Source organism: Lepidochelys olivacea (genome assembly GCF_965140295.1).
Source record: "Lepidochelys olivacea isolate rLepOli2 genome assembly, chromosome: 2".
NCBI classification, from domain to species: Eukaryota; Metazoa; Chordata; order Testudines; family Cheloniidae; genus Lepidochelys; species Lepidochelys olivacea.
This window is the reverse complement of record NC_140412.1, coordinates 90,766,884-90,791,569: the sequence shown is the minus strand read 5'-3', so window position 1 is coordinate 90,791,569 and position 24,686 is coordinate 90,766,884. Positions and strand designations below refer to the sequence as shown.

The window sequence follows — 24,686 nt, the reverse complement described above, 5'->3', positions numbered from 1 at the left end:
CTACACGATCCATTCTCTACAGCCAAGCTCTATGATACAACCGTATCTGCTCCAATCCCTCAGATAGAGACAAACACCTACAAGATCTCTATCAAGCATTCTTACAACTACAATACCCACCTGCTGAAGTGAAGAAACAGATTGACAGAGCCAGAAGTTACCTACTACAGGACAGGACCAACAAAGAAAATAACAGAACGCTGCTAGCCATCACCTTCAGCCCCCAACTAAAACCTCTCCAACGCATCATCAAAGATCTACAACCTATCCTGAAGGACGACCCATCACTCTCACAGATCTTGGGAGACAGGCCAGTCCTTGCCTACAGACAGCCCCCAAACCTGAAGCAAATACTCACCAACAACCACACACCACACAACAGAACCACTAACCCAGGAACCTATCCTTGCAACAAAGCTCGTTGCCAACTGTGTCCACATATCTATTCAGGAGACACCATCATAGGGCCTAATCACATCAGCCACACTATCAGAGGCTTGTTCATCTGCACATCTACCAATGTGATATATGCCATCATGTGCCAGCAATGCCCCTCTGCCATGTACATTGGCCAAACTGGACAGTCTCTACGTAAAAGAATAAATGGACACAAATCAGACGTCAAGAATTATAACGTTCAAAAACCAATCGGAGAACACTTCAATCTGTTTGGTCACTCGATTACAGACCTAAAAGTGGCAATTCTTCAACAAAAAAACTTAAGAGCTTATGCTCAAATAAATTTGTTAGTCTCTAAGGTGCCACAAGTCCTCCTTTTCTTTTTGCGGATACAGACTAACACGGCTGCTACTCTGAAACCTGTCAGTAATGTCAGAGTTTCTTAATAGGCAATTCACAGTGTGTTACTAGGTTTGGGATAATGGTAATTTCAGGTCTTGGTACCTCTCATAATGGGTAATCATTCTAAATATGAGTGAGCACATTAGCACCTCTTATTTGATCCTTTGATCTTGAAAGCATGAAGAAATTGTAGTAAATAGGAAGGCAAGGGGTGAGGGAAGTGAAGCAGGTAGACACAGACAAGAGTCGTTTCCATCATTTTGTTGCAGGGTTTAAGAATATGTTATATTTCCAATAATACATAATGTAACTGTTTCCCCCCTTATTTTAGTTTATTTTACAATGGTTTTATGTCTTCTCAAGAGAATGCAAACAAATATATAAAAATGATGTCTTCCTTGAAGGATATTGGCTATTGTAGACAATTGTGTTTCTGGAACAAGAATTCATGAAATCTCTTCCCTCTTCCTGTGAGTCTTCTCCAGACAGGTGCTGAGCACCCTGAGCTAATCCTGGAAGTTAGCCATGTCCAGCACCTTCTATAGTCTGGCTCTTTATAAGTGGAGATTGATCCAAACCAAAAACTTGTAGTCAAACAACTCCTAAAATGTTCATTGCTTGATCCAAACATAACACTACCCCTTCTCGTTAAATGGACTGAACAAAAACCCTGAATTTTGGAGGAAGTTGAATTCAGATCATGATATGTGTCTTTGTTCCATCTCTCTATATAAGTGCAAAATATCATTCTGTGTAATTATTATTTATGATTAACTGTATTTATTTGCTGTGCTGTAGAAAGGGTGAAATTACTTCTTCAGGTCAGAGGTTTAACATATTGGGCTAAATTCAGCACTGACTTCTACTCAGTGTATCCCCATTGAAGTTATCCTTGTTCAATGGATTAGACCCTGGTCCTGGAAGTTGTAGCAAGTGGCCCAACTCCAGCACCTGCACAGAGCCCACCTAGGGGTTGTACTTGAAGGATTGGAGCTATAAGATGGAAAAGCCATACTAATGAGTCACATGGAGGTTATAAGTTAGACACAATTTCCACACTGTTTTTGTGTGACTCAGATCCAGTAGATAATTAGAATCCCACCCTACACCTTCATCACTTACATTCTAAAATGAGCCATTCATGTGTTTAAGTTATATAATTACTTACAGGAGTAGTAAATGTATTACTAATTCGACAATTACTTTATTATGAGGCAGTAGTAAAAAAAAATTTGCTTGAAGTCTAAAATACATCTCTTGAATTATTGCTTAATTCAATACATATTTTTGACTCAAGCAGCTAATTACTTAAAGCCAGAATTTTCTGGGGAACCTCAAATAACATGTTATTAATGCCACATGAAAAAATAATTGTGGAATGAGTAATGAATCACCTAGAGGAGTGACTTTTCCTTATACATAAAATAAATGAAAATATTTCATTTTTCTATAGAGTAGAACATTCTTGATTATTAGGTTTGGCAACCTGATAGTTACCCTCAGTGGATCCCCTTCTCCTGCTTGTATTTTGAAATGTAGAAATCAAGACTCGTTCAGGAGCACTGCAGGAGTGGAGTATTGTCCATTATATTATAGCTTAAAATAATGATAGTGCTGTTGGGGGCTAATACTGAATATTTTTTCTTTAAATAAAGAAGAGGTAGCAGTGGAGTCTTTGTCACTTCATTAACAGCTTGCTTCAGCTTGGAAGAATCACACTGACATGTGAGAAGGCCCTTGGACTAAACTTTCTAAAGTGACACCCGAACAATGAGGCACCAAAATCACTAATCCTTCTTGAATATTTAGATGCTTGGTTTTCTTCCGACTGCTGAGATGGGTGTCAGGTGACTTTTATGATGTGAACTCTTGGTTAGTAGAAACTGCACTGAAAAAAACTTCATATGACATATGCCATCAAATAGCTGTCACATCCAGTTACTTCTGGTCACTACTTTTCAGGGCTCAGTGTGAGCTAGAGCCCTACAGATGAAAAGCTTTATATCTCTAACAAATTTCTGAGCCATCTGTTCAACCTTTTGAGGTTGATTCTTATTAGCTATGATAGAACTTACTATGCAAACAATAACATTTTTTCAGAAGTTATTAGAAGTGTAGATGACCCATGTTATATCTACTACTTTCTGAATAGATCTGAAGGGTTCATGAGTTCCAGAACTTACTTGAGTATCCCATTCCTATGTTTCAATTTTCTTACCATCTTTTTTTATCCATTTTTGGTCGTATAATTCTCTATGCCAACAGTGTAGATGCTCAAGTTAACTATGTCAATGAGAGCGTTTTCTATGGATTTGATTTATGCTACAGCAGTGGTTAACACATAGAGTGTTTATATAAAGACTGATGCATAGACACATTCCTGACAAGAGATGGGAGATTGCAGTCAGCCAAAAACCCTAGTGAAGTACTGTAAATCTTTGTAGCTCTGTACTGAGATAGAAACTAAAAATATTTTTTCACATGAATATATCCATATGAAACCATTAAGCAAGGATGATGGTGACTTGCCTTTTTTTTTTAAATCCAGACAAACAAAAGGCAGAGATTAATAGCAATAGACGATAGCCAATTTCTATGTTTTAAATTATAATTTGGTGTATGTTTTGGAATTTTGTATTTCACACAGGACCAGATTGTACAACTGTACAGGGAAGGTCAGTGGCATAAAGTACCCCCATTCTCTTCTGACTAGCCATAATGTGGGTAGCTTCAAAGAAGAAGGGGAACAACAGTAGCCTTCATGGAACTGCTACTTTTACCCTCTCCTCTAACTGTGTTCAGAAAGGGGTGAGGAATGGCTCCACTTCCCCTCCCAATGCTCTTGCCAACACAACTGCACCAATACACCAGGGGACATATTCTGCCAGATATAGGGTAGATGGAGGGTATGTCCCCTTTCCATGAAATAGGGGCAGGGAACTGGGTCCCAGATTGTGACGCATTGAGTTACAATCTGCTTCAGTCTCCTCATGCAACAATGCACTGCTCTTTGAATGGGATTCATGGGGAAGTCACTATTGAGCCCATTATAAATGAGTATGGTACCATACCTACATCAGCAATTTTACATACCTTTATTCTTAGTACGGAGTTCATTTTAAAATATTTTGGAGTGGATATTTATTTCTGAGTTCACAATTCTTTAATATATTAGGAAAATTTCTCCCTGAAAAGCAGATACAAAATCTTTATCAATACCTTGGCACTGTTTAAAAGAGAGAAATATGTGTGTAAAACATATGCTAATTCATTCCTAGGCTGTTAAAACTTTTGATCTCCACTTTTATTTTTAAAAAAACCTAGAATATTTATCCACAGTATTTTTCAGTTTCCATGGTAATTTTGTCATGTTACAGTAGGCAACGTTATATCTAAAATATCATTTTGTAGATTAAAAACATTGACTTTCTTAGCCATCCTAGTGAACTCACTACCTGGGCCTGACCTGAAGCCAATGGGAGTCTTTCCATTGACTTTAATAGGCTTTGGCTCAGGTCCTCTGTCACCTCAATTTAGTCCAGGATGCACAGTACCACCACCACTATCAAGGTAAAAGCCACTGCTTTACTTATCCCACACACAGTTTCATTCAGTTTTCTAGCTCTCCTGAATGTGTGTGCAAAAAATTGCCCACACACATTTTTATGCCTGCACTTTGCAGGTACAGACAGCTAAGAATATTAACTCTAGCATGTGCCCTTTACTCTAACACCTATATGTGTACAAGTGTTAGCATGTGGCTGTTGAGCTATAAAGTGCAGGCACAAGCATGTATGTGTTCCAAGTGGAGGCTGAAAGGCCGCCTCATAAAGTAGTAATAACTCTGAACACAGCCACAAATCAAGCATGTTCAAAACAGAGCTGGGCTTTAGCTGTGAAAGACAGTTCTGATCCCAAATCTCTGGTGTGTTAGGAGCCAAGGTTTTGCTTCCAGACCCATATCCAGTACAAAACAATACTGTTGACATTGGCCTCCAGAAGACCTATGAAACAGTCTAGAATGGGATGAATTAAATGCTTCCTTCCATACCTGATTGAAGTACTGCCACAAGAGAGAGACATCTTCATCCGGTACTTCCACAGGCATGGTCAGTTATACTTCACTATTAGGCCTCTTCCTCCACAAGCATATCACCTTGGGGACTAAAACTAAACTTGTACAGACTTCAATCTGACATTGGCATTTCTAGTCCTAGATGATAGGAAATAGTCAGAGTGAAATAACCCTGGGAACTCTGCTGCAGTTTTAGTACTTCATGTCTACAGACTTCATAAAAAGAGCGGTATCTGAGTCTGTTTGTCTCATGGTCTTGTTTCACACACTTCACAGTGAGAAAATGAGACATAACCATCATTTAGTGACATATGGAGAATTATGAATTATTTCAGCACTAAAGTTTTCATCCCCATAACTATAGAAAAGAAAGGGCGATGTGAAAGTTTTAGCTTTTGAGACAAATTCTTCTCTCATTCTTAGTGGTTTAAATCTGGAGCAATTCCACTGAATTACATTATAACTAGATTTACATCAGTATAAACGAAAGCAGAATTTGGCCTTTAGAGATCATTCCAAGGTAGGCTGAAATTTTCACGTACGACATGTTCTTTCTTAGAGATTTATCTTCTTTTAAATACTTCAGTCTGTTTCTCCATTGAATGCATGTCCCTCCACTTCCAGCATATAGTGGTATAGGGTCCCATAGTGCTGTGAATAGTCCATATGTCATACCACATAAAATGTGTTTAATGCATTCCAGCTGGTCTGGGAAAGAAATTATGACAGTCTATCTACATTTCAGAAGACATTGCCAAGACATTCTGATTTGTGTATGCAGTATTTGTAATATTATAAAAATGCATCAGCATAAAGAAAAGTTTGGGACAGGACATAAAGTATATGAAATTTCTTTTTATTGAAATTCAAGGTTCCTTGTCCTCTTCCTTTTTCCCATCTGGGGTGTCTCATTTTGAGTAAACTAAGAATGTTCTCAGTGTATCTTTGAACATATTCAGAAAACGCTTTATAAATTATATTCTCAAATGATGCTGATTGCACGCATGAATCATCATTCTTTGTATTAATCCCATTGTGGGGCCTTCCAGTTCTTCAGGTACACTTGCAGTTGGAAAGTAAGCCAGATAGCACCATTTTTTGAAGCGATGCTGCTGTTGGCCCTGAATCTCTGGAAAAAATAAATACAAAGGAAAGACAATGTGCTGTTTGTCCCCTCATCCAGCATGTCTGATATAATTTCTTCTGTGGGCAATCAAATGCTATAAGATTGAGGAATCTACCCAGATTAAAAACAAATTTGTGAGTTGCACTTGGAAATTACCTGTAAACTGTATAACACACAAATCCCTATTATGCAGAAACTTATTACCTTTCATAATCATATTTTAATTTCTGGTTAAAATACTTGAAAAGGTTTTAATATTCTGAAGAAGCATTTGCGCTGAAACACATTCTGAGGAATATAAATGACCACAATCAGAACAGGATGAGGAGGATAGATTTAGACACATTCTTAAGATGGCCAAAAGTTTATATTTCATTTTATAAGTTACTAAAGCAAGAGAAATATAACTCCTTTGATTAAACATATAACTGTAGAACAAATAGACTACTTGAATCACACACAATTGGAATTCCAGGCACTTTTAAAAGTGATGATAATTAGGCAGATCTACTGTTTTCATCAGTTTGTTGACTGTTATTTGTGGCTCTCTAATTAAAAGTAGGTTTCAGAGTAACAGCCGTGTTAGTCTGTATTCGCAAAAAGAAAAGGAGTACTTGTGGCACCTTAGAGACTAACAAATTTATTTGAGCATAAGCTTTCGTGAGCCAGAGCTCACTTCATCGGATGCATACCGTGGAAACTGCAGCAGACTTTATATATACACAGAGAATATGAACCAATACCTCCTCCCACCCCACTGTCCTGCTGGTAATAGCTTATCTAAAGTGATCATCAGGTGGGCCATTTCCAGCACAAATCCAGGTTTTCTCCCCCTCCCCCCCCCACAAATTCACTCTCCTGCTGGTGATAGCCCATCCAAAGTGACAACTCTTTACACAATGTGCATGACAATCAAGTTGGGCTATTTCCTGCACAAATCCAGGTTTTCTCACATCACCCCCACCCCCATACACACACAAACTCACTCTCCTGCTGGTAATAGCTCATCCAAACTGACCACTCTCCAAGTTTAAATCCAAGTTAAACCAGAACATCGGGGGGGGGGGGTAGGAAAAAACAAGAGGACACAGGCTACCTTGCATAATGACTTAGCCACTCCCAGTCTCTATTTAAGCCTAAATTAATAGTATCCAATTTGCAAATGAATTCCAATTCAGCAGTTTCTCGCTGGAGTCTGGATTTGAAGTTTTTTTGTTTTAAGATAGCGACCTTCATGTCTGTGATTGCGTGACCAGAGAGATTGAAGTGTTCTCTGACTGGTTTATGAATGTTATAATTCTTGACATCTGATTTGTGTCCATTTGTGTCCACATAGGGGACACCATCACAGGGCCTAATAACATCAGCCACACTATCAGAGGCTCGTTCACCTGCACATCCACCAATGTGATATATGCCATCATGTGCCAGCAATGCCCCTCTGCCATGTACATTGGTCAAACTGGACAGTCTCTACGTAAAAGAATAAATGGACACAAATCAGATGTCAAGAATTATAACATTCATAAACCAGTCGGAGAACACTGATGGTGTTGTACTTTCCATATGATGGTGATGTACTTTCCATATGATGATCTTGTGACCAGCGCCCCTCCAAATCTCATCTCCTCCTTGGTCTTTTTTTTCTGCTCCTCTTGTGTTTGTCCACAGCAGCCTAATGGCAACACTATTTCACGGGGATAGGTTATCTGTGTGTGTGTGCCTCTGTGCTGAAACTGGGCAGTTGTAGGTTCCAGAAACTCTTTACCCTTCAATACCTTTTCTTAGCGGTTTCAGGATTGGGAATGTTTGGGTAATTTCACACAGACAACAGTAATGTTAGCCCAAAACAGAGAAAACAGAATGAAAATAAACTGTTCAACGTATCTAGATTTACGCATCTCATCAGCTAGACTAGATATGGCACTTCCAGCTTATTTACAAAGAAAAATACATCTCTTGAAAACAGGCCACTCGGGTCTGCCTATTAGCATTGTGCTGCTGTCTACAGGGAGACTTCTTGCTGTGTCCAGACATCTCTTATGAATTCTACGTGGCTGGGTCAGCTTTCATGTCGCACAAACCTCTCTGGGTGTATGGCAGCCATCCCCGGCTTGCCAAATCAGTTTTCTCCAGCTATCTACACACACACACACACACACACACAATAGGGTTTGGACTTGCATCTCCTACCGCAGAGAAAGCAACACCACTGAGGTTCTGAATACTCTTTAACAATGATTAATAGCCATCTAGCTCTACACAGACCACCTTTGGCTGGTTGTATCTAGTTTCAGTCATGCCTCTTGGTAATCTCCCTTAAGCAATTTTTCTTTTGTGAAGAAATCTGAATTATAGGCAGGTCCCCATACCCTCTGTCACAGAGTTGCTCTGTTCAGATTAGAAGATATAAGACTTGATTTTCTAGTGTGTGATGGAAGTTCAAGTAAAAGAAGTGATCAACACTCATTGTTCTTTCTATCATCTTGGTGGTGGTTGTTTTTTTTTTAAATAGTGTCTATATACAAACATCACAAGGGACGATTGTATGTAACAAAATGTTATAACACAGTGATAGACACGACCACAGGGTCTGTAGTTTTCTCTCCTGTTAATGGTCCCTTCAGCTTACCTGCAGATCTCCTAAGTTCCCATCCTCCCTGTCCCATATAGTTGCATCTCTGAAGGCCATCCTTTCCTACCTTCCCCTCATTTATATTTTTACACTGATATTCTGGATGAAATTTATTTCCACATAAGTTTGTGCTGATGAGGTGATCAGAAAGAATGAAACATTGAAATGCATATTCTTTATGCCGTGCACACTGTATACATCCATCACTGCAGGAAACTAAGTCAACATTATTATTCATAACAGTATATTGTGTTACTATAAAACTATGCAGAGGGTAGTAATAGAAATTTGGAGGGAGGCCAATTAAATTGCACTCTGAAGTTAAAACTTTTCCTCTGCCTTTAAGATGATTAGCAGGGAGAGGGGAGAATTTCACTCTGCCAACAAAAATGGAGAAATATCACGTTTTCTTCAGATATATGAAAAACAAAACACACTGCCATTTAATTCCTTCAAGTTCGTTTGCTTTTACTGTGAAAACCAAAGCCATTTTGACCCAGACAAAACCAGCCTCCTATATTTGCAAAAGACCCATTTTATTTTCACTTGGCACTTTTTCAGTGGATATGAAGCAGAACTGGAAAATCTTGAGCCCAGTAGCCAGTCTGAATGGCTGCTGTGGGTGCTGAATGGCTGTGTGTGGAGCTTAAGGGGGAAAATCTTTCCTTTTCAAGGTACTGCTCTGTGGCTGATTTTGCAGTCCTATGGTTTTAATGCTATGGTTTAATTTTCTGTAGTGGGAAGGAGGGGGAGGGTCCTTATACCTGTGGATCCTCTGGTCCTTCTCAGACTTGCCCCTTTTGTAATCATGTGCAGGTGCCCCCATAGTGCTCTATACTGCACACAGGGTTGTAGCCACTGTGTCCTTGGAATCCTTTTCCTATCTCCCTGCAACAGTTCTGTTGGCAGGGGGCCTCTGAAAAAATGGAGATAGGATTTGCCGCAGAATACATAAGGATTTACTGAAAATGCTGGAAATTCCTCTGAGTTTCCTTATAAACCTCCTTAGGAGATTAGTACAAAACTTCCGACTAATCAGGTATTTCAAGTTTCATGTCAGAAATTTCCCAAAGAGCCCTGCACTCCTCTGTAGTTTTGGGAGATTTGAAATTTTGCTGTCCTGCATAGAAACTCTAGGGTTGGGATCAAAATGAGTACTGTGTGTTCACTCTGCTCCAGGTGTGAGGTATTTGACCTTACGAGGTTTGGTTTTGCTGTATTGTAAAAACAAAAAAGTCATTGTTGTTATGGAAAACTGCTCTTTGATCAGCTAGTTTACAATGTCATGCTGACTGGTTACAATTCAGCCACCTACAATTAATACTGAATGAGTCAGGGCTCTCTTTTTTATTACCTGTAATTTTATACAAATGTAACATATAAGAAGCAATGCAGAAAATGCTTGCCTGTAACTTTTGTTTTTCCAAGTCTCTCCCTTTCACTAGCCTCTTTTCTATGATATTTAATTACCGAGTAATCTCTGATTTCTAGAAGGAGAGGGCTGTAACTATAAAATAAAAAATACTTATGAATCATATTACAAATAAAATATACACCAATAAATTTTCCTGCATATCAAACTTGAAGAAATTCAGCCTCCCGTAACTTTGTATAAATCTTGATTGCTTTTTTAAGATTCTAAATTCTGTCCCCAGTGTCCCCCTTTCCTTCCATAAATTACACACAGTAGAGCTGGAAAGAACAATGTTTTATTCTAACATACCCGTTTATGCTAATAATCTTTGGGACAGGGACTGTCTTTTTGCTCTTTGTACAGCACCTAGTACAAGGGGGGTCCTGGTCTGTGACTGAGACTGCCCTATGATAATACCATGATGATGATGTAACTATAATTACTTTAATAATAGAAAATACATTTCTTATCCTTATCAACGTCATTATAGATGAGGGTTTTTTTTCCATTTAAACCATGGTGTTATAAGACTTGATCCAAAGCCCATTGAACTCAATGAGACTCTTGCCATTTAAAGAAGAGGGCTTTGAATCAGATCCAGAAGTTGGCCTTATCTATCCATAAATTGAGTTAAACAACTGCAAAACCCTTATTTGGGCACTTGGGACTCAATCCTGCAAGATGCTGAGCACTTTGGTTTCTGTTGACTTCAGTGGGAGTCCAGATGCACACTATGTAGGATCGAGCCCTCAGTGTAGCCACTTTATGTAGCTTAATTTAATAAGAAATTGGCTTAAGGCACATGCATATAGATTCCAAGGCCATAAGAGATTATTGTGACCATATAGTCTGACCTCCTGTACTACACAGGCCAAGAGCATATCTTTTAGAAAATCATCCAATCTTGATTTAAAAGTTGTCTGTGTTAAAGAATCCACCAAGACGCTTAGTAAATTGTTCCAATGGTTAATTTCCCTGACTTAAAAATTTACACCTTTTTTCTAGTCTGAATTTGTCTAGCTTTAATTTCCAGCTATTGGATCATGTTACACCTTTCTCCACTAGAATGATGAGCCATTATTAAATATTCATGCCCCATGTAGATACAGACTGTAATCAAGTCACCCCTTAACCTTCTCTTTTTTCAGGTAATAGATTGAGTTCCTTGAGTCTATCACTCTAAGGCAGGTTTTCTAATCCTTTAATCATTCTCGTGGCTCATCTCTGAACCCTCTCCAACTTTTCAACATCTTTATTGAATTTTGTGGACACCAGAACTGGACATGGTATTTCAGCAGTGGTTGCACCACTGCCAAATACAGACGTATTATAACCTTCCTATTCCTACTCAAGATTCCCCTGTTTGTATATCCAAGGATTGCATTAGCCCTTTTGGCCATAGTCTTGCATTGGGAGCTCAAGTTCAGCTGATTATCCACCACAACTCCCAAATCATTTTTTTAGAATCCTTGCTTCCCAGGATAGAGTCCCCCATCCTGTAAGTGTGGTCTACTTTCTTTGTTCCTAGATGTATGCACTTACATTTAACTGTATTAAAACACACATTGTTTGCTTGCCCCAAGTTTACTCTGAAGTCCAGATTGCTCTGAATCAGTGGCCTGTCCTCTTCATTATTTACCATTTCCCCCAATTTTAGTGTCATCTGCAGACTTTATCAGTAATGATTTTGTTTTCTTCCAGGTCATTGATAAAAAGGTTAAAGAGGGCCAAGAATTGATCCCTGCAGGACCCCACTATAAACATACCTCCTCAGTGACAAGTCCACATTTACAATTACATTTTGAGACCCATCATCTAGCCACCTTTTAATGCATTTAATGTGTGCCATGTTAATTTTATTTTTTTTGTCAAAATGTTGTGTGTGTACCAAGCCTCACAGAAGTCTAAGTATATTACCTCAGCACTATTGCCCTTATCAATCAAACTTGTAATCTCATCAAAAAAGATAAGTTAGTTGGACAGATTTATTTTCATAAACCTATTTTGATTGGCATTAATTATATTACGTTCCTTTAATTCTTTATTAATAGAGTCCTGTTATTAACCACTCCATTATCTTGCCTGGAAGCATTGTCAGACTGACAGACCTGTAATTACCCATGTCATTGTGTTTACCCTTTTAAAATACTGGCACAACATTAGCATTCTTCCCGTCTTCTGGCACTTCCCCAGTGTTTCAAGCATGTAGGGAGAAAATTAGAAAGGCCAAGGCAAAAAACGAGATTAAACTAGCTAGGGACAAAAAGGGTAAAAAGAAAACATTTTACAAATACATTAGAAACAAGAGGAAGACCAAGAACAAAGTAGGCCCATTACTCAATGAGGAGGGAAGGACAAGAACAGAAAATGCAGCAATAGCTGAAGTGTTAAATGGCGTTTTTGTTTGTTTTCACCAAAAAAGTTAGCAGTGATCGGACAATAACAGGGTGAGCTGTGTAAATGGGGTATGATCTGAGGCTGAAATAGGAAAAGGACAAGTTAAGAACTACTTAGACAAGTTAGATGTCTGACAAAATACACTGTAAAATACCTAAAGAACTGGCTGAAGAGATCTCTGAGCCACTAGTGATTATCTTTCATAGAATCATAGAATATCAGGGTTGGAAGGGACCTCAGGAGGTCATCTAGTCCAACCCCCTGCTCAAAGCAGGACCAGTCACCAACTAAATCATCCCAGCCAGGGCTTTGTCAAGCCTAACCTTAAAAACTTCTAGGGAAGGAGATTCCACCACCTCCCTAGGTAACCCATTCCAGTGCTTCACCACTCTTCTAGTGAATTTTTCCCCCTAATATCCAAACTAAACCTCCCCCACTGCAACTTGAAACCATTACTCCTTGTTCTGTCATCTGCTACCACTGAGAACAGTCTAGATCCATCCTCTTTGGAACCCCCTTTCAGGTAGTTGAAAGCATCTATCAAATCCCCCCTCATTCTTCTCTTCTGCAGACTAAATAATCCCAGTTCCCTCAGCTTCTTCTCATAAATCATGTGTTTCAGCCCCCTAATCAGTTTTGTTGCCCTCCACTGGACTCTTTCCAATTTTTCCACATCCTTCTTGTAGTGTGGGGCCCAAAACTGGACACAGTACTCCAGATGAGGCCTCACCAATACTGGACAGAGGGGAACGATCAGGTCCCTCAATCTGCTGGCAGTGCTCCTACTTATACAGCTCAAAATGCTGTTAGCCTTCTTGGCAACAAGGGCACACTGTTAACTCGTATCCAGCTTTTCATCCACTGTAACCCCTAGGTCCTTTTCTGCAGAACTGCTGCCTAGCCACTTGGTCCCTAGTCTGTAGCAGTGCATGGGATTCTTCCATACTAAGTGCAGGACTCTGCACTTGTCCTTGTTGAATCTCATCAGATTTCTTTTGGTCCAATCCTCTAATTTGTCTAGATCCCTCTGTATCCTATCACTACCCTCCAGTGTATCACCACTCGTCCCAGTTTAGTGTCATCTGCAAACTTGCTGAGGGTGCAGTCCACGCCATCTTTGAGAACTCATGGAGGCAGAGCCGAGAGGACTGAAAAAGGGCAAATATAGTACTGGTCATGAAAAAGGACAACCTAGGGAGTTCTAAACCAGTCAGATTAACTTTTGTATCCTGAAAGATAATGGAGCAAATAAACAACTAATTTGTAAGAACCTAGAAGAAAATAAGGTGAAGTAAGAGTCAACATTGATTTATCAAAAACAAATCTTGTCAAACCAACCTGATATCCTCCTTTGGCAGGGTAAAAGCTTTGTGGATCGGGGGAAACAGTAGATGTGATATACCTCAACTTTAGTAAGGCTTCTGATACTGTCTCAAATGACCTGCTTATAAACAAACTAGAGAAATATAGCCTAGATGAACCTTTTATTAGATGGGTGCACAACTAGTCGGAACATATACTCAGAAAGTTATCCATGGTTCACAATCAAGTTGGAAGGGCATATTGACTGGGGTCCCATAGGGATCTGTTCTGAGCCAAGTTGTATTCCATATCTTCATAAATTGTTTAGGTAATGGCATAGAGAATACATTTATGACAGATGACACCAAGCTGGGAGGGTTACAAGCACTTTGGAGGACAGGATTAGAATTGAAAATGATCTTGACAAACTGGAGAAATGGTGTGAAATAAATAGGATGAGATTCAATGAGGAGAAATGCAGAGTACTCCACTTATGAAGAAATAATCAATTGCACAAATATGAAATGGGAAATGACTGCCTAGGCAGGAGTACTGCAAAAAAAGATCTGGGAGTTATAGTGGATCATCAACTAAATATGAGTCAAAAATGTAACGCTGTTGCAAAAGAAGTGAACATAATTTTTGGATGTATTAGCAGGAGTGTTATAAGCAAGACATGAGAAGTAACTCGTCCATTCTACTCAGCACTGATAAAGTCTCAACTGGAGCATTTTGTCCAGTTCTAGGCACCACAGTTCAGGAAAGATGTTGGCAAATTGGAGAAAGTTCAAAGGAGAGCAACAAAAATGATTAAAGATCTAGAAAACATGCCTATGAGGAAGGATTGGAAAATTGGATTTGTTTTCTCTGGAGAAAGGAAGACAAGTACATAAAAGGTTGTTAAATTGTTCTCTTTGTTTACTGAGGTCAGGACATTAAATAATGGGCTTAAAATGCAAAAAGAGAAATTTAGGTTTGACATTAGGAAAAACTTCCTGACTGTCAAGGTAGTTAAGCACTGGAACAAATTACCCAGGGAGGTTGTGGAATCTCCATCGTTGGAAGTTTTTAAGAACAGTTTGTCAAACGCGTGTCAGGGATGGTCTATATAATACTTAGGCCTGCCTCACTTCAGGGAACCTGACTAGATGAGCTATCAAGATCCCTTCCAGTCCTACATTTCTATGATTCCATGATTACTTGTACCTAAACTACCATTCATGCTATTATAAAAGCCAGGTTTAAGTCAATTTTAAGTGTGTCCACACAGGAATTTGATTTAAAATCAACCCTTATTTGAACCAGTGCAAATGTGTGTGTAAACAAGGCTCTAGATTGTGCCCTGCCTCTATTTTGGGTGTGTAAAAGGCCTCCCTACCTTGCACAACTTCACCAGCTAAGACAAAGTGTATACCAGGCACTAAGTAGTGTTATAGGTAGGGCCCTACCAACTTCACAGTCCATTTTCGTCAATTTCGCGGTCATAGGATTTTAAAAATCACAAATGTAATTATTTCAGCTATTTAAATCTGCAATTGCACAGTGTTGTAATTGAAGGGGTCCTGATCCAAAAAGGAGTTGTGGGAGGTGGGAGTGGTCGCAAGGTTATTGTAGGGGGGTTGTGGTACCGCTACCCTTACTTCTGCACGGCTGCTGGCGGCAGCGCTGCCTTCAGAGCTAGGTAGTTGGAGAGCGGCGGCTGCTGGTTTGGAGCCCAGCTCCGAAGGCAGAGCCACCAGCAGCAGTGCAGAAGTAAGGATGGCCTGGCATGGTATGGTATTGTCACCCTTACTTCTGGGCGGCTGCCTGCAGAGCTGGGCTATAAGTCAACAGCCACTACTCTCCAGCCACCCAGATCTGAAGGCAGCAGCACAGAAGTAAAGATGGCATGGTATGATATGGTATGGCATTGCCACCCTTACTTCTGCGATGCTGCTGGTGGGGCGCTGCCTTCAGACTTGGGTGCCCAGCCCACATCTGCCACTCTTGCAGCCCAGCTCTGACAGCAACACAGAAGTCAGGGTGGCAATACCGTGACTCCTCTAAAATAACTTTGCGACTCCCCTGCAACTCTGTTGTGGGTCAGGATCCCCAGTTTGAGAAATGCCGCTCTCCCCTGTGAAATCTGTATAGTACAGGATAAAAGCGCACAGTAGACCAGATTTCATGGGAGGAGACCAGATTTCACAGTCCGTGACGCATTTTTCATGGCTGAGAATTTGGTAGGGCCCTAGAATGTTAGCTAACACAAATTGGCTCTTCACTTAAAAGAGAAAAAGAAAGTTCCTGCTTGCCTTAGCCCCGCTTTGCTGCTGACTGGGAGCTGCCTGAGGTAAGCACCGCCGGGCTGGAACCTGCGCCTTGGTCCCCCTGCCCCAGGTCAGAACCCCCACACACACCCTAACTCCCTCCCAGACCCCCCCCACCTGCACCCGAACCCCCGGCCCAGGTCGGAACCCCTTCCTGCACCTAAACCTCCTCCAGGAGTCCGGACCCCTTTCCACACCCCAATCCCCTATCCCAGCCCTGGGCCTGCTCCTGCACTCCAAACCCTTTGGCCCCAGCTTAGAGCCCCCTCCTGTACTCCAAACCCCTCATCCCCAGCCCCATCCCAGACCCCGCACCCCCAGCCAGAGCCTGCATCCTCTCCCACACCCCAAATTTCTGTCCCAGCCCTGAGCCCACTCCCACACTCCAAACCCCTTGGACCCAGCCTGGAGCCCCCTCCTGCACCCCAAACTCCTCATCTCCAGCCCCCATCAGAGCCCTCACCCCTCTCCCTCACCCCAACCCTTTGCTTCAGCCCAGTGAAAGTGAGTGAGGGTGTGGGAGAGCAAGCAATGGAGGGAGGAGGCAGGAATGAGTGGGAGATGGGGACTCAGAGAAGGAGCAGTGGAAGGGGCTGGCGCAAGGATGTTCAGTTTTGTGCAGTTAGAAAGTTGGCAACCCTGTTGTCAAAGTTTTTGTATGCTTCACATCAGAGGAGAGTTTTAAGGAGGATAATGAGGTAACTTGGTAGCTATTTACAGAGAATACCTTCCAAGTGTGTGGGCAGCATGGGAGAAAGCAAAATGGTGTTTGAAAATTTAACAAGTGGGCAGGGGAGGCTGGCATCACAGGCTGACTGGAGGTGGTGAGCATAGTTTGATAATGAATGAGAGCTGAGATGTAGGGTGGGGATTGACTATGAAACACCTGGAAAGTGAAGATAAGCATCATACTCTCCATGAGGAGCCTGTCAAGGGATTAAAAAAATAGAGGGTGAACATGGTCAAGGTGACAGGCTAGGCAAATGATCTTTGCAGCAGCAGCATACTTAAGGTTTAAAAAAAAGCACTACAAAGAAAACATATTTAAAAAAAAAGCGAATCCACACACATGCGAATAAACTTATCAGTGTTTCCCTACCCCTAACAAGGATATTGGGAGGAGCAGTCTTTCAAACCCCCACGCAATGGGGATTGCCTTGTTGGTCACAAGTTCATCACAGTTTCAGTTCAGAACAAGCATGCTCATAACACATTTAGTCATTTTATACCGTTCAGGGGTCTTTGATCTAGAGTTTCCAGGAGTAGGTAACCAGCGGACTACAGGGCTTGCGCCCAGGGTTAGCTTCAAAAGATTGGCTCTGGAGAGAAGAATTTGCATTTCCCTCCTTCCAAGTACTTTCTAGGAAATCCACTTTACACGTATTGTTCCAAAAAGTCCTTTGAAGTGCCATACAATCCCAGAACCATACATAAATATTTGAATTTTTAATACCAAGAACTCCAAAGACTGGATTCAATAGGATTTAATTTCAGTAAGGTTTGTCCAGGATGTTGCAGGATATTGTCAGTCTGTCACATTAGCCACACACACACATACACACACATACACTTCAGTAATATTGCTATTTGCAATACATTAATATGTCCTGCCCAATTTATAAGTATATGTTCCCACTCATTAAAATCTTCTTGAAAAAATTTAGTCTTTTTGAAGTCTTTAAACCATGATTTGAGGACTTCAATAGCTCAGACATAGGTGAGAGGTTTATTGCAGGAGTGGGTGGGTGAGATTTGGTGGCCTGCATTGTGCAGGAGATCAGACTAGATGATCATAATCGTCCCTTCTGACCTTAATATCTATGAATCTATCCCCCTCTCTCAGCCCAGTTAATATGGAATGAGGCACGGTTCTTTTTAATGAGAAAGCAATCTTTTTAGCTCATGACGACAATGTTATAGATACTTAAGAACAGGAATAACTACACAGAGTGCTTTCCCATGACATTTTCTGATCCAGGGCTGAATTGTGCACTTTATTCAGCCGGAACTCTCATGGGAAGTTGGTTGAGGGTGAGTATATCAAGATGCTCAGGTACCACAGTGAAGACTACAGTATAATACGTAGATAGAGAAAGCCAGGGAAAGAGATTATAGACCTATATTCTCTGCTTTTTGAATTGAGTGGCTTATCCCAGGATTAGATGCCTGGCAAATTCAGGTAGTGTGACTATTTAGATCAGAAGGATGGGATTTATAAAGGAAAGTAAACAGAGCCTCTAGAGAATCTTCCCACAGTACTTCAGTGGAAGAGCTGTTCCCCAGTTTCATAAAGCTAGGGGTAAACCAGACAACGGACACAGTTCAAGAGAGGCGCTCTTGGCCTTCGTTGTGCGTACTCCTAAATGAAGTATTGTCCTATGACAGATGTTGCTTTAAGGAAGGTTTACTGGTAAACCTTGCTTTGACACAGCCAGCGAAAGGATACACGTCTGAGAAGATCTATGCTTTCCAGCTGGCTGAAAAACTCCAGAATGCTTACAGATTTGACTTCACAGATCACTCTTCAGGCTAAGGGACAGCAAAATCTGGATTTTGATCATGAAGCGAAAAAATGTTCATTGTGGTTTTGTTTGAATTCTGATTATTATATTTTTATATGGATCCTGTGGGTCCATGCAAGCTCATGTGGGAGTCAATCTTATAGCTAAAAGAAAAGGAGTACTTGTGGCACCTTAGAGACTAACAAATTTATCTGAGCATAAGTGAGCTGTAGCTCATGAAAGCTTATGCTCAAATAAATTGGTTAGTCTCTAAGGTGCCACAAGTACTCCTTTCCTTTTTGCGGATACAGACTAACACAGCTGCTACTCTGAAACCAACCTTATAGCTACTTTCTACTTAATGTAATTTAAAAAAAACAGGTCTGTTTTGTAAAAAATCACTTTCCATTTTGCCAGCTGATAAATTGCTGGGAAAACATAATTACGTCTTAGTTTCACTTTTTTAGGAAAGATAAAAATAAAATGGCAAAACTGCTACTGAATGTAATGGGAGCAGATGAGCCCTTCCCTAAATAACAAGCTTTCAGGATAGAATATATTTTAATCTACTCACCCTAGTGCATTGTGATCTTTCATCCATGACCACAGATACTTAAGTTCCATGGACCACTGTAGCCCTGCTATTGTGGGTGTACTTCCTGGTCCCCTCTGCCGTCTTATTTGGGAGATGCAATTGAGAAGAGGCAGTGGTAGTTGGAATGAGACTATCAAATTGCTAATCTGCCTAGTATGTGAATAGGCCTTCGTTTTTGTAGGAGTTCCGTGTATCTCTGTTTAAAGGCTGGCCATTAGGAAAAATTATAATTTTTGTTCATTTGTTTTTCACAAGCATAAAGGGCATAAGTTAGTAATTTCTTTTCTTTCAGGCTGATATCGTGAAGTTTGCAGGAGTATGCCAAGATACCAAACACTGCCAGCTCTTTAGTAGTATTGCTCCTTACCCACCACTTTAAAGAGGAGACAAGCCTAGTGCATGTTATACTGGAATAATTGGGAAACCAAAGAAAATATATCTGTTTCTACAAAACAAACACACACAAAAAATAATAGAATCCGTAAAAAGGACATCTTACACTTTTTGTCACTTAATGACTTCAAAGTGCAGTAGCTGCACTATTCTGTTTCCTCTGAGTTGACATGATGTCCATAGGGTGTATCCATCTATACAAAATCTGTATACAATGATAAAGCTATACAGGCTGGTTTCATACAAACTGGTGGACTCTTCACTGAGGACTCCAGATAAAAAGAGACAAAATATCTTTGGATTTGGTCTTAATTTGTATTTTCCTTCTCATCTTCTGCAAGGTATTTTAACCTCTGGTTTGCTGTGGTGAATTAGTTTAGGGCCAAATAGTGCCTGGCCCTTGTATGAGGTCACCGTTGGAGAGGCTGCAAGAAGCATTCTCCCTGTTTAAGCCCTCCAGACAGGGCCAGGCACAGTTGCAGTTCCTGCATTTTCTTACAGTACGACCCACCTCCAAGGGAGTGGGGACGAGATAAGGCCATGACAGGTCACATGCTATCAGATGTGTAGGGTAGTTCATGCATACTACACCCTTCTACAGGGATGGTGAAGTAGGTGTGCTTCCTTTCTCGGCTTGCACAATGGACCCCAGACTTCTCCCTGGGAGCTGCAGACCTGTAATGTATTGACACAATCTGGCCCCAAGCTAATAGTTATGCTACATCTGTCTAATATATACCTATGTACATCTAATACCTATCATTGCACTACAGGACCTAGGCAGCATGAGTCAATTATCTAGTAGTGGATTGTCTTCCTCCTTAGCTTCTTCAATTCACAGTAAGCAGGTAGTAGTAAGAACAACAACAAAACTCAAAACAAACAAAAAACCTGGGCTCTCACAGTTCATAAAGAAGTGAAAAGCAAGTTTTTCATTTTATCTTCAGTAGGTTGAATCACCTTTCTTTCCTATAATATTGTCTCACTAAGCAAATATGTGAGCATTGTGTGCATTTCACCATTCTTCCTGTTAAATGCAAGCAGTAATTCTTGAAGTACTTTATGCTTCATCTTTTGAAGAGTTTTAATGCTAGTGTAGTTCATGTAAGCCAGAATCATAGAAACAGATGGGAATTCTTTATGGTCAGGCAATCTGGAGCAAGTACCTGGAACAAAAGTCTAATTATAGGAGTACCAAATTAAGTACAACAGTTTTAGTGTTTCTGATATGAAGTAGTAAAAGAAAAAAGTGAGGTGGATTCTGAAACTTCAGGGGTGAATGCTTTCCACAACTAAGCCAGGGATTTAGGATTTGCTCCAATTCCCATTGAAGATAATAGCCAAATTCCTATCAACTATGGGAGCAGGATCAGCTTAATTCATAAACGTGCCCTGTTGTTTTTAATGGGAGTCACGTGAATTAAATTTTGTTTAATGCTTTGGAAGCATTTAGGGCAAGTTTAAATCAAATTGTAATTTTTCTGCGTTAATAGCCTTATTCTTCAGCTTGTTCATGCTGCTACCTCAGGGTGTTTACTCTTGGCTATTAGTGCAACTTAGAGGTTTACACTACTGAGAATGAAATAGGCAACTCTTAAAACAAAGTGTTTGAGGTCATAAACATTATAAAATGGGACTCCATAAAGAGATACATTTTAAAAAAATGCAAAATGGTCGTTTCATTCTTGGCAGGGTTTGTTTCCGAGGAGTAGCACGTAGTTCAAAGAGCACTTAATAAGCAGCTGCAGCCGAAGGAGGATTTCAAACCAGTGGGAGCCCACTTTCCTGGTCTCCCTCTCTCTCTACATTGTGACTGTGTACGTGTCATATAACTGAATTGTGTGGGGTGAAAGGTTACAGACAACCAGCACACAGCACACTGCACAAGAGTGGAGGGAACTGAAATGTTGACCAAAAACACCAAGGTTAACCCCTTCTCTTACGAAAAGTGTTAAAGGATCTTCAATGTTCATGCAAAGCAGATAGATTCCCTTCCAATATACATAGCAGCAGCACCACAAAGCAAAACAGGGAACCAAAGTGACTGTATTCCATTGTTCTGTACATAATCCTGGATTTGAGGGCAAATTCAATAGTGTAATATATATAGTGTAATATATATGTACCTCGTTCAGTCAATCTGATTGTTCACTCAGTTTTTCTCAAGTGTCTGTGCAGTCCTTTGGATGCAAGCACAAAATGTGGCATGCAGACAAGAGTTAAAATGCAGTGACCAAGAAATCAGAATCTTCAAGTATGTCCTAGTGAGACAAATAGAAATGAAAATGGAACAATTATCTTAGAAGATAAAGATGTAGAGTTTTTTTTTTATCTCCAATTGAATCTTGTGTGCCTCTCTCTTCACTGCTAGATGTTGCTGCTAGCCTAATGGTAAAATATCACGGCTTGAAAGGACCACCTCCAGGTGTTAAGTAGTCCATCATCAGCATTCAGTCATGTCTTAATCTTTCTGCTGAGACTGCTTGTGAGGGTGGTTATGATTTTTTGTGCTGTAGACCCAAACCCACTTTAAACTGAGTGGAGATAACCAGATGTACACAATGTTGTAGCTGTGTTAGTCCCAGGATATTAGAGAGATGGAACAGATTGTTTAGCAAAAGTAGTTAACACATTCACCTTGAATAGTCCCCTGAAATATGTGTTAACTATTTATGGTAAACAATCTGTTCCATCTCCTAGTTAGCGGTGACACTCTGAGTAAGGCATGTTTACACTACACAGCTTTTAGCCACATGGCTGTGTCACTACAGCCGTGCCACTAAAAGTTGCGCAGTGTAGCCACTGTTTCTCAGCTCTCCTGCTGACAAAAAAAATTCACCCTCAACAAGCGGAATTTGCATTGTCGGCAGGAGAGCGTTCCTGCCAACAACGTGCTGTTCACACTGGCACTTGTCGTGGAAAAACGTTTCTTTTGGGGGGCCGGGGAGTAACGCCTCTGAAAGACAAAAGTTTTGTCATTCAATTGCCAGGGTAGACAGAGCCTCAGTTTCCCAGACCTGAAGAAAAACTTTGTGTAAGCTCTGGAAATGATCCGTCATTTCACACTAATTATCAATATGCCTCAGTTGATAAAAGCTGTCAGCCAAGAGCAGAAAGATTCTGCGTCCCATGCCCTGAGCATTTACTGCACTGTAAAAATAATTTTATTTTAATAGTTTCCAAAAATGTATGTAAACCAAGTCTGCAGTGACAGGCCGAGAAGATGAAGATCAAAAAAAGGGGATTTCCAGAAACTTTTAATGTAGAGTGTTGGTGACCAAACTCTTCACCAGTCTGTATGCTTAGCCACCTGCTCTTCCAAAATACTTTTATTATGAAATTAAATGTCAAACATTTATTGATTTCAGGAATGTACATTTTATTGGAATTTTTTTGCAAAGATGATTTTAAAAACAGGAGATTAAATATTTAGATTTGTTCAGCAGGCCCTAGTGGCCTTATTTATATTATTCTCTATTTTGGAGTGGGTGAAGGGAGCCCTATAAAACATAATGCCTTTACAAAACAATCTTTATTTTTTACTAGATTAGTTTTAATGGGTATTAATTTTTAATTTAGAAAACAAAAGTGGCACTGTAGTACTTAATAGGTAACTTAAATGGGAAAATAGATCATTTTGGGAGTTAACCACTTCCTTACTGGTGTACTCTTCATAGTTTAGCAGATAAAATAGAAACCGCCTCAATGCCAACATTTATATATAAAAACATAAACTTCACTAAAGTTAGGCTCCTAAATAAGTGACCTGATTTTTCAAAAGTGCTGAGCACCCAACAGCTCCCCATAAAGTTATTTGTGTGTCAGTTTTGGATAAATCCCTTTAACAGAATAGAAGGAGACCGACTGTAAAGGATATATGTATTGGGATTTTTTCACACTGACCATAAAATGTCATCATGTGCTCCACACACATTCATCAGGCAGGACTTTGATCTGCCAGTGAAAAAGATGTTCTCCATTTTTTCATAAGAGATGGATCTGAGCTACAGAATTCAGATTTGGATTAGAATCTGAAATTCTCCAAATCCAGCTCTTTGAATCTGACCATCTCTTCTTTTCCCCACTCATCTATTCTCTATAGAGCAACATCCAACAAAGCTTTTTCTTTTTGATTTTTTCTGTTGTCCTGCACATAATTGATGGTTTCAGAGTAGCAGCCGTGTTAGTCTGTATTCGCAAAAAGAAAAGGAGTACTTTTTAGTCTCTAAGGTGCCACAAGTACTCCTTTTCTTTTTACATAATTGATGGGGAGTCATCTATGATGTTGGCAGAAGTCTGGTGTCAGAGTTTTAGTTAATTTGTGTTCCCTCTTTTGGATTATTGTTGCTGTAGCAGCAAAACAATAATATTTCTGGGTCATTCATTGACAGGAATTATTGTCTCTCTTACAGTTTCTGTAATTATATTTCCTGCAGAGCGTAAAATATTGGTCAAGTTTTGAATCTTGGCTTTGTGATTGCATCCCTTTAAATACATGGGGCTCAATCTTGCATGACTTACATGAGTAGTCCAATAGGAGTCAATGCTATGAAGTCAGCTGGACTGTTCACATGGTTAGAGATAACTCTTATGTGTAATGCTTACAGGATTGAGTCCTTGATTTATAAAGAAGATTTAGATTTTAGATGTTACTCAGTTTAAAACAAAAGACGTGGTGGGATTTCCAAAGGTTCTGTTTAACTTTCTACAAGAATCTTAATGAATATTACTAGTAAAACGAAATGGTGAAGTTTCAAGAGTGTAGTGTGTGAATATGCTGATTCAGCAATTTCAGCAGTAGTGTGAAGATCATATTGCAGTGGGTCGGCCACATTTGAATTTAAAGACAACTGTGACAGTGACCAACTGCTTTGCAATGGGGAACGGGTGATGTAAGTTGACACCTTAAAGCAGTCCATATCATTCAGTGGTAGTCTGTTCTGGCAGGTCTCCACTATGAGGTGACACCATTTAAAGATGTTTTCAGTTGGGTGGAAAAAACAAAATAAAATACAGAATCTAGCTAGAGAGAGGAAGTGGACGAATAAGAGAAACTAAAAATGTGAGGTTCTTTATTCAATGTCTTTTTTTCTAGGTTCTACATGGGAGAAAACGTTACGACAGATCGGTTTTGAAAG

The 24,686-nt window shown here is 40.0% G+C and overlaps 1 protein-coding gene across 1 annotated transcript in view; it reads left to right on the top strand.

Moving 5' to 3' along the window:
- PIEZO2 (piezo type mechanosensitive ion channel component 2) overlaps positions 1 to 24,686 on the top strand; it is a 454,253-nt gene that overhangs the window by 205,746 nt on the left and 223,821 nt on the right. The window contains exon 4 of the mRNA XM_084618523.1: positions 24,644 to 24,686. Within this exon, the coding sequence (XP_084474649.1) occupies positions 24,644 to 24,686 (43 nt within the window). The remainder of the gene's footprint in view (positions 1 to 24,643) is intronic.